We start from the raw sequence: 10,188 nt of genomic DNA on the forward strand, positions 1-10,188 counted from the left end.
ATCTCGAATTTGGTGGAGTTACCGCGCCCGTTGGACTGCAAGCTTGTCTTGGCTCTCACCGATTTGACGGACAAAGAAAAAGGTTTAGGGAGTGAGTATTTTGGCTATTTTACTTATTTCGTTTGTTGGGTGAGTGTTGTCGTTTTGATTGTTTTCTTTGTGTTGGTTGTTTTGTAGAGTTGATGGGGAAAAACAAATGGCGGGAGTTAAAGGTGAGGTTCAACACCGAGGAGCTCAAGGTGCCCAATCTTGGCGAGGAGGAAGTTGCTCCTCTGGAGACCCGTCATAAGAGGAAGAGGGCACGGAAGGAGGTCGGTGAGGCCTCAAATGCCCCAATTCTGGAAGAGGTGACATCGAAAGTCACCGACCATGCTACGACAATCGATCTGACTAAGAGTCCTCAGGCTGAGACATCGCCAAGGGAGCCTGTGGTGGAGGCTACTTGATAGACTATGGCCAAGGCCAAGGAATCCAAGAGGTGATATCTTAAAAGAACCAAGAGGAATGGGATGATCTTAAAGACCTTTTTCATATATTTTGTACATAGTTCCTTTGTATAGGTCTAATTTTGCCTTTGTATTTGTGAGACACTTTACTTGCTTTTAATTAGTGATTGTATATTAATTTTAGGGTGGGTTACTTGGAGAGTTTAACTCGATTTAACCTCCTTTGTTGATACATTCATTTTATATTTTTTCAGTAGGGAAAAAGGGGTGGCATTTAGCAATGCTTGAGGGTGTGACTAGTAATTGAGCCAGAATTGAGCCTAGGCAAAATTTTGCATATTAGACTCATTTTGCTCCTAATTTTTCATATATTTGATTTAGCTAGGTCTCATCATCATATGATGAACCTAACTAAACCAAATCAAATATTTTTGAAATAAATCATGAAGCATTTTTTAGCCTTGGCCGCCTAGCCCATTCCTTTGTTCTTGGCCGAAATTTCTAGCTTCTCCTACAAGCTTTGAAGCTTGCCTTCCAAGCTTCTAAACCTTAGTAGGTTTGGCTGACCTTACCATGGTTCTTAAGTGAATCATGGTCAAGGTTAGCTTCTCCTACAAGTTTTAGAAACCATGGATGGTTAGCTACACCTTACCATGGTTCCTAGTGAACCATGGTTAAGGTTAGCTTACACTACAAGCTACCTCTCCCTATATATTTGTAATCTCTTCACTTGTATTCACTTTTGAACATTTTGAGAAATAGAAATCAAATTTCTTTCTCATTCAAGAGTCTTATAAACCGTAGAGAACTCTCTCTCTAAGGTTTCTATCAAAGTTTCTTCAAACTTTGCCTTGGTTCCTCAGCTGCTTCGAAGTCGAGGTGCCTTCATCAGCGTTTCGACGTGACTCGGCCGTTGGCAAGGCTTGATCATGTTAGCATGTCACCCGATGTCGCGTCGTTGTGGAACTCATATTTGACTGCTGAGAAGTTTTATAAGGCAAATCTAACCTATGTGGCTGATAAGGCCATTATAGAGAAGGTACGACCAGTTGAGGGACTTGACTCGACCGAGGTTTTCATGTAGAGGTCCATTGCCATAGTGTACCACTGGAGACGTCGGTGGCAGATTTACCAGGCTGAGTTCGAGAAAGCGCAGAAGGGCGAGGCCGAGCTGCAAGCTCTAAGGAGGGATTTTGCAAAGACTCAGAAGTTTTTGGAGATTGCTGTGAAGGCCAACGAGGCGTACGCCACCAAGGTTGGCGATTTGGTAGAAGTTGCCAAGTCCGTTAAGGGTGAGGCGGAGGTTGCCCAGGGTCAAACTTGGGCGCTGGAAGAGGAGAATGCCGCCTTGAGGGCCAAGTTACGGGCAGCCAAGGAGAAGCATCTTTGTGATGAAGTGCTTCTTAAACGAGGAGATTAACGCCTTGAAGACGGACCTTGAGGTGCTGACCTCTTCGAAGGGAGATGTGGAGAAGAGGCTTCTTGTGACTGAGCGCGCTGTTGTGATTGAGCATAAGAGGGGTTTCGCCAAGGTGGCTCGCCAGGCCCAAGCAATTGCACCGGAAGTGGATTTTTCTTCCATGCATGTGGATAAATATGTGCGGGATGGGCAGCTTGTAAATGAAGATGATCTGTCCGAGAGCTCTAGTGAGAATACCGCTTCCTAGGCTTGTATAGTTTTCCTATGTTTTGTAATAGTTGTAGTTTTCTTTTTGCATATCCGAGGCCTTTGGCCATGTTGGACTTGTTTGTTTTGAATGAATATTCACCTTTGGCTATATATTGCTATTTTTTTGGTTAAAGCTCAAACTTGTTCTCTTGTTGTGAATTCGTGAATTGCAAAATTCTAAGTTTCAAGTTCAACTTTTTGTAATTTGAACTTGGTTTTTAGTCGTCCACAATTTGAGTTCGACCTTGGAATTTTGATTAAGGTTCAAACTTGATCGCTTTTTTTGTTTCCGAGGTTCGAATTTAACCTTGGATTTTGAGATTAAGGTTCAAACTTGACCTCTTTTGTTTCCGAGGTTCGAATTCGACCTTGGCGTTTGAGATTAAGGTTCAAACTTGACCTCTTTTTTGTTTTCGAGGTTCGAATTTGACCTTGGATTTTTTATTAAGGTTCAAACTTTACCTCTTTTTGTTTCCAAGGTTCAAATTCGACCTTGGCGTTTAAGATTAAGGTTCAGACTTGAGCTCTTTTCTGTTTTCGAGGTTCGAATTCGACCTTGGATTTTCAATTAAGGTTCAAACTTGACCTCTTTTTTGTTTCCGAGGTTCTAATTCGACCTAGGATTTTTGATTAAGGTTCAAACTTGACCTCTTTTTTGTTTTCGAGGTTCAAATTCGACCTTGGCGTTTAAAACCCGACCTTTCACGATTGAGTAATGTAAAACAGAGATATGTGGGAATGAGTTTATTTTATTGAAATTTAGACGTGCCTCATTAAAACCTTTTCGGCCAAAAACCCTTATTTTTTCTTTTAGGGACGAAAAAGGCCGAGGAGGAAAAAGAGTACATTGTCTTTGTGTATAATTTAGCTGAAGTAAAACTTGAGGTGGGTGGCATTTCAAGTTTTAGGGATTGGTTTACCGCTAAGCTCCTCTAGTCGATATCTGCCATTTTCGAGGTCTTCATTGATTCTGAAGGGGCCCTCCCAAGTCGGAGCTAACTTTCCTTCGGAGGGGTCCTTTCTGGCGTCGCTCCAGAGTTGCCAAACAAGGTCTCCAGATCTAAACTTTCTTGGTTTGACCTTGGTGTTATATTTTCTTGCAGCTTGGAGTTTGCAGGTTTCTTCTTTGATCCGAGCTTCATCTCGAAGTTCATTGATCATGTCGAGATTAGCTGCGAATTCTTGGTCATTCTGGTCGTTGTTGAAGGTCAGCCTTCGGTGTGACGTTTCTCCGACCTCCACTAGGATCATGGCATCAAAACCGTAGGTTAACCTGTATGTTGTTTCCTGGGTTGTCGATTGAGGAGTGCAATTATAGGCCTAGAGGATGCTAGGAAGCTCTTGTGCCCATAGTCTTTTTTCCGATCCTAGTCTTTTTTTGAGCTCGTGAAGTATTACTTTGTTTGCCACCTCGACCTGGCCGTTCAGCTGGGGATGTTCAACCGAGGTTACGTGATGTCGGATGCCGAGTTCTTGAAGAAAGTTTTCAAACTTTTGATCGATGAACTACCTTCCATTGTCGGTGACGAGTGAATGTGGCAAGCCATACCTACATATCAAATTTTTCCATGTAAATCATTGTACGTTCTCGGTAGTAATTTTGGCAAGGGGGTCTGCCTCAATCCACTTGGTGAAGTAGTCAATGGCTACTAACAAGAATTTGACTTGGCCTTTGGCTAAGGGGAAGGGTCCGAGGATATCCATTCCCCATTGCGCGAAAGGCCAAGGTGATTGTATTTGGTGTAGGGCCTCGGGGGATTGGCGAGGTACGTGGCTGAACTCTTGGCAAGGCTTGCATCTTTGGAAGTAGGCCTTGCAGTCCGATCTCAACGTGAGCCAATAATATCTTGCGCGGATAACTCGAGTAGCCATGGAGCGTGCTCGCGAGTGTAGTCTGTATATTCCCCTGTGTATTTCGTCGAGAACGTACTCGGCTTGGGGCTTGTCGAGGCACTTGAGCAGCGACATTGAGACACTTTGTCTGAACAACTCGCCTGACTTGATGATGAACCGAGGTGATTGACTTTTAATTCATCGAGTTTTGATCTTGTCATTGGGCAGGATTCCCTAGTTTAGGTAGCGCCATATATCGGTCATCCATCCTTTTTTGATAAGTTCAGTTGAGCAAATTACTTGACTTTCCAAGCTTAGAAAGGATAGGGTTTCCTGGATAATGGTTTTGTGTTGTCCCGAGCATTTGGTGTTGGCAAGCTTTGAGAGGAGGTCGGCCCTAGGGGAAATGATTTAGCCCAAGGCTCAAAGCGATTGAGTGCTTGACTTAGGATACTATGGGGAACAAATATCCAGCGGAGATGACGGGGTAGGGCCTGTAGCTTAGAGGATTAGAGCACGTGGCTACGAACCACAGTGTTGGGGGTTCGAATTCCTCCTCGCCCATAACCTAAGTGTTCCCTTGCTTTCATACTGAATTCTGAATTCGGAAAACTCGACTAACCATGCGATCATTCACCCGGCGAGCTCGGGTTTTTGGAGTATTGTCAAATAGGGTAGTCAGTCTTGACGATGATTTGGTTACTCTGGAAGTATGGTCGGAGTCGTCAGGCAGCGATGACAAGTGCCAGGGATAGCTTTTCGATGGTTTGGTACCTTGTCTCCGTATCTTGGAGGACACGGCTGATGAAGTATATTGGGTCCTACTTCGCATCGTCCTCCTGTACGAGGACTGCACTAATCATGTTGTCGGTAGCTGCAAGGTACAGGAGTAACTCACCTTGGTCCTTTGGTCGGGTTAAGATTGGTTGTGTGGCGAGGAATTGCTTGAAGGTTGAGAATGCAGCTTCACATTGCTTAGTCCAGGCGAATTCCTTGGGCTTTCGTAATAGGTTGAAGATCGGCTTTGCTTTCTTTGCTAGCTTTTGTATAAAGCATGAGAGGGAGGCCAATCGACCTGCTAATCTTTGCACTTCCTTTAATGTTTGGGGAGACTTCATGCTAATGATGGCTTTACATTTCTCGGGGTTGGCTTCAATCCCCATGTTGGTGATCATGAAGCCTAGGAGCTTTCCTCCTTGCACCTCGAAGGCACACTTCTCGGGGTTTAGCCTCATGTTATGCTTCCTTATTTCTCCGAACACCTCAGCCAAGTCAGCTATGTGTGATCCGGTCGAAGTAGTTTTTACGACCATGTCATCAACATAAACCTCCATATTTTTGTCGATCTGCTGATGGAAGACTTTGTCCATTAGCCTTTGGTAGGTGGCGCCGACGTTTTTGAGGCCGAATGGCATTACACGGTAATAGAAGTTGGCGCGTTAGGTGATGAATGCTGTTTTGTCTTCATCCGGAGGATACATCAGGATTTGGTTGTATCCGGAGTAGGTATCTAGGAAGCTAAGGAGAGCGTGGCAAGACACGCCATCTACCAACCTGTCTATGCTTGGTAGTGGATAAGCATCCTTTGGGCATGCCTTATTGAGGTTGGTGTAATCGACACACATTCTCCACTTGCCAGAGTTTTTCTTCACCAGCACCACATTGGCGAGCCAGGTAGTGTAGACGATTTCTCGGATGAATCTTGCGGTTAGTAGCTTTTGAGTTTCCTTGGCTACAGCGTCACGCCTCTCGCCTCCAACCTTGCACCGACGTTGTGCTATGGGTTTTGCTTCTTTATGAATGCCTAGGCTGTGGCATATAAGATTGGGACTAATCCCTGACATGTCAGTGCTTGACCAAGCAAATAGGTAAGCATTTTTACGTACCTCGGTGATTATTTGCTGGCATAGTTCTGGGCTTATGTTTTGGCTTACCCTGGTGCACTGGTCCGGGTTTTGGCTGATTTGGAATTCTATGAGCACGTCACGAGGGTTGGCCTTTGATCAATGCAATCGGATTAGGGGTCTAGGTCGGACAGCGCTAGACTAGCGATGTGGGCTACTGTTTCTTGGGGTGGTTGGTCAACGCGTGGGGTGGAGACTTTAAGACTCTCTACGTTGCATTGACGGGAAGTTTTTTGGTTTGCTTTTATGGAGATGATGTCTCCGTTGAGTCCAGGGAATTTCATGGTAAGGTGCGGAGTTGACACTACTGCTCCCAACTAGTTTAAAGTAGGTCGACCGATGATGATGTTATAGGAGGTGTAAGCTTCGACGAGGAGGTACTTGACCATGACCCTCCTGGTCGAGGGCGGGGTTCCGAAGGTGGTCAGTAGCTCGACGTATCCTCTGGTGTGCACGCGTTCCCCGGTGAAGCCAACTAGGGGTTCATTGTGAGGTTGGATAAGTGAGTGTGGTATATCCAGCTGGAGGAAAGTGGGCCAGTAGAGAACGTCGACTGAACTTCCCTAGTCAATTAAAGTTTTTTGAACTGTCCAATTTGCGACCTCGATGGAGATGACAATTGGCTCATCTTGATTTGGGTTGATATCGGCGTAGTCCTCGTCGGTGAAGGTGATAGGTGGGCTCTTTGGCTTGTGAGGTGGTGGCCGACTTTGGACATGGTTGACGCTACGCAGGTGTCGCTTGCGAGCGGAGTTGCTGGCACCAGCCCCCGCGAATTCGCCAACGATGATGTTGATTACTCCACGGAGGGGGGCCTGGTTGGGTTCTAATTTAGGCTCCGGTTGATCGACATGCTCGGTGTTAGGTCTAGACCTGGAAGCTTGGTCGTTGCGGGAGTGATATCCCCGTCTTCTTTCGCGTCCTCGCCCGGAGTGTCCTCCTCTCTGGGCTTGGGACCTATGGACATATTGTCCGAGGTGGCTTGCCTGTGTCAGCTCCTCGATCTTGTCTCGGAGTGTCCAGAACTCTTCGATCGTGTGGCCAAATTTGTGGCGGTTTCTACAATGCTTGGACTTGTCGACGTTCGTTGGGGTGTGCCCTGGGGGTGGCAAAGAGATGAGGTCGGTATTGGCTACCTCGTCAAGGATGTGGACACAAGATGTGTTCAGCGAAGTGTAGAAATCATACCTCGGGCCTCTTCCTTGGTGTGATCGCTTGAAGTGTGCCTCGTTGGAAACCTTGAGCTTCTCCTTTTGGCCTGTGCTATTGCCATTGGTTGGCTTTGCATGCATCTTCTCTCGGAATTCGGCGTGCTCTTCCATTTGTATGTACCCAATGGCTCGTGCTCGTAGATCGTCCATGTCGTTGAGAGGTTTTCTACAAAGGCTATCGACAAAAGGGTTTGGCTTGAGTGCCATGAGCATGGAGTGCAATGCAACTTCGGGGTTGAGGTTCTGAATTTTGACGAAAACGGCAGCGAAGCGCTCCATAAATTTTCTAAGGGACTCCGTGTCGCCTTAGCAGAGGTTGGCTAGGGTGGCTGAGGTGATGTGGTGCAGACGGCTGGTGGCATACTGAGCGAAAAATCACCTTGACAGCTCGTCGAAGGTGCTTATCAACCTCGGAGGCAGTTGGGTATACCAGTTCAGGGTTGGGGCCTTCAAGGAGGTGGGGAAAACGTGACACATGATGGCGTTGTCATCGATATAAAGGTTCATCTAGGTGATGTATGCGTCTAGATGCTCTTCTGGCTCCGAGATGCCTTCATACCAATCGATGTTTAGCGGCTTCCATCCGAGTGGGAGCGGCATTTCTATAATGCCGTCAGCAAAAGGATGTTGCCTTGCACCGACCCTTTGTCCCAGGGATTGAAACGGTCCTTGGCTACCAGCGGCCATCCCGCGAAGTGCTGGGGCGTGTGACCGATTTGTTCGAGGTGGGGAAAGCGACTGATGTTCGTCCTTAGCTTGATGGGTTGGCGGTGATGGTTGTTGTGGAATTTGTGCCCAGATTCGCTCATTCTCGGCTCGTAATGTTGCGATGTCGGCCTCATGTTATGCACGCATGGCGGATATGGCGGCGGCCTTTTGTTGCCGCAGGATCTCGATTTGTTTGAGCAGGGTCCTTGTGGCGGCCTCTCCGTCCATGTTGGGCACATTGTTTCGAGAGCTACTAGGCGGTCTGTTGTTGCTACGAGTAGAAACCATTATTGTGGCTGAAGGGAATTTTTGCTTCGGCCCCACGGTGGGCACCAAACTGTTCTTACCTGAGATCGGTGGTGAGACGATCTTCGAGTAAGATCAGTGAGCTTCCTCTGCTAGGTACGTCGGCTGCTCCGAGATGGGGTTGGTACCTGCAAAAGAGACTCCAATGCTTAAGTTAGTTTTTGTGAGTGTGTTAGTTTCATATATATAATGCACGTACCTTGATGTAGATTAGGATTTTTCCTATAAGTGATAATGGAATTAGTTACGATTTGATAAGATTGTGATCTTATCAGCTTATCTTATCGGTTGAGGAGCGATTTGACTTGATAAGCCGATGTAGTTTGACCTCCTAGGTGCTGAGGTGAACCCTAGTACCGATGTGGGTAGTACAATTTATTTTATTTCAATTTTTTTTTATTATTTTACATGAGTTCATCGTCATAATAATTGTATATTTGTTAGTTATTGCCTTTAAAAGTAAGAATTGAAACAATTAATTTTAACTTTTTTTAAAAAAAAGTATATTATGGGGAAAATACATTTCAATACAAAGATGAGAATAAATTTTTTCAAAATCATAATACGATATTGCAAAAATATAACGTATAAAAACAACACAAGTTAAAAAATTATAAACCCGAAGAGGGAATTTGTATTTTAAAAATAACATGGTTACTATAAACATGATAAAAAAACGTAGTATCAAGAGGTATTCTAATTTGTAAGAATATAAAAAGAAAAAAAATAGAAATGAAAGTAAAAAAATCTTGTGAAAATGCATCTAAAAGAATTTAAAATATTCATAGAGTGTAGGATAGATACGTATTCAATACTATCACAATTCAAGAAAGCTATCTCTTTGTACATTTTAGGAAAAATTGGTGAGTAAATGTTCTCTCAAAACTTGTCAATTCATCACAGACACTAATTTATAGATGGTGCTCTTGCATGTTGCACGTATCAGAATTTTGGAATCTCAAAAATTGCAATGGCATCATCATCATACCCCTACATTAATGGACTGCACCGACACTATAAAATTAACTAAATAAAAATTAGTTTATAAAACTTTATAAACATCAATATATTTATTATTTATGGTGAATTGTAATTGAATGATGGGAAAAGAAAGTGGAGAGGGAAGAAATATGAACCAATTCAAAAAAATATTGTTCCAAAACATTAAATACAATAAAAAAAAATATGAATCAATTTAGAGCATCAAAATGTTGAGTCATCATATTCATATATTTCAACTTATATTGTATTTTGTAATCAAAACATGTTTTTTTTATTATAAATAAATAAAAAAGGAGAACTTGGGAAGGGAGAGAAGGGGAGAACTAAGATGAATAAAGAAAAGAATTAAGTAGTACTTAGTAAAAATAATACAAAACCTATATAATTTTGTCTTTTTGTTTAAAATTATATCATAGACGACATTTTTAATGTTTATTGACTGTTGGACTAACTTAACCAAAAAAAAAATGCAAATTCATGAAATCTTTTTAATTTTTGTTTTTAAGAATTAATTAATTTTTCAGTGTGTCACACTTTCACAAATTGAATATGATAGTCTCCTCCTTAAATAAATAATGTGTTACTAACATTTATGTAATAATAATTCACCAAAAAAGAACATTTATGTAATGATGAATTTGAATTAGGCAAATGATAAACACACCTCCACTCTCATATAAATACACCTCCTTTTTAAAAAAAAAATATAAAATGTCTATATTATCCTTAAAAAAAATTTCTAAATTTACACCCCCTTTCCCCTGCACCCTCTTCCCCGCACCCCCTTCCCCGCACCCCCTTCCCCTCACCCGACACCCTCCTTCTCCGCGCAATATATAATAAATAGGAGCAGTAATATATAGGTTTAATTACTGCTACATTTCATGGCTTCTCTCCTCGTCCTCACCACTGTCCAACCTGGAACTCATTGGAGCGGTGGTGCCGAGGTTGAGATACACCAACCTTGAATCCAAGTTGAGGTTACTTGTTGTTGTTGTTGCCGCTGCTGCTACTGTTGTTGTGGTCCTCGGTCATAGGTGGAGGGTAGATGGGTGCCGCGGAAGAAGGAGCATCGTTGTTGTTGTTGTTGACATTGCCTTCTTCTCGCG

General features: G+C 43.5%; 1 protein-coding gene across 1 annotated transcript; it reads right to left on the reverse strand.

Annotated features, from left to right (window-relative positions):
- Positions 1-3,012: 3,012 nt before the first annotated feature.
- LOC145952424 (uncharacterized) lies at positions 3,013-4,083 on the reverse strand. The gene is made up of 2 exons (XM_083064787.1): positions 3,700-4,083; positions 3,013-3,402 (listed from the first exon to the last, which is right to left on the reverse strand). The coding sequence occupies exons 1-2, from the start codon at positions 4,081-4,083 to the stop codon at positions 3,013-3,015; spliced, it is 774 nt and encodes a 257-aa protein (XP_082920913.1).
- Between the last annotated feature and the right edge of the window lie 6,105 nt (positions 4,084-10,188).

The sequence above is a fragment of the Cajanus cajan genome, chromosome 10 (genome assembly GCF_000230855.2).
Source record: "Cajanus cajan strain Asha chromosome 10, NIPB_CcT2T_4, whole genome shotgun sequence".
NCBI lineage: Eukaryota > Viridiplantae > Streptophyta > Magnoliopsida > Fabales > Fabaceae > Cajanus > Cajanus cajan.

Excerpts from the sequence above, each read along its gene's own strand:
- LOC145952424 (XM_083064787.1), bottom strand. The coding sequence starts at position 4,083 with ATGTCGCTGCTCAAGTGCCTCGACAAGCCCCAAGCCGAGTACGTTCTC. Across the intron at positions 3,403-3,699 it reads CCAAAATTACTACCGAGAAC|GAAACAACATACAGGTTAAC; the intron begins GTACAATGATTT and ends TCGACAACCCAG.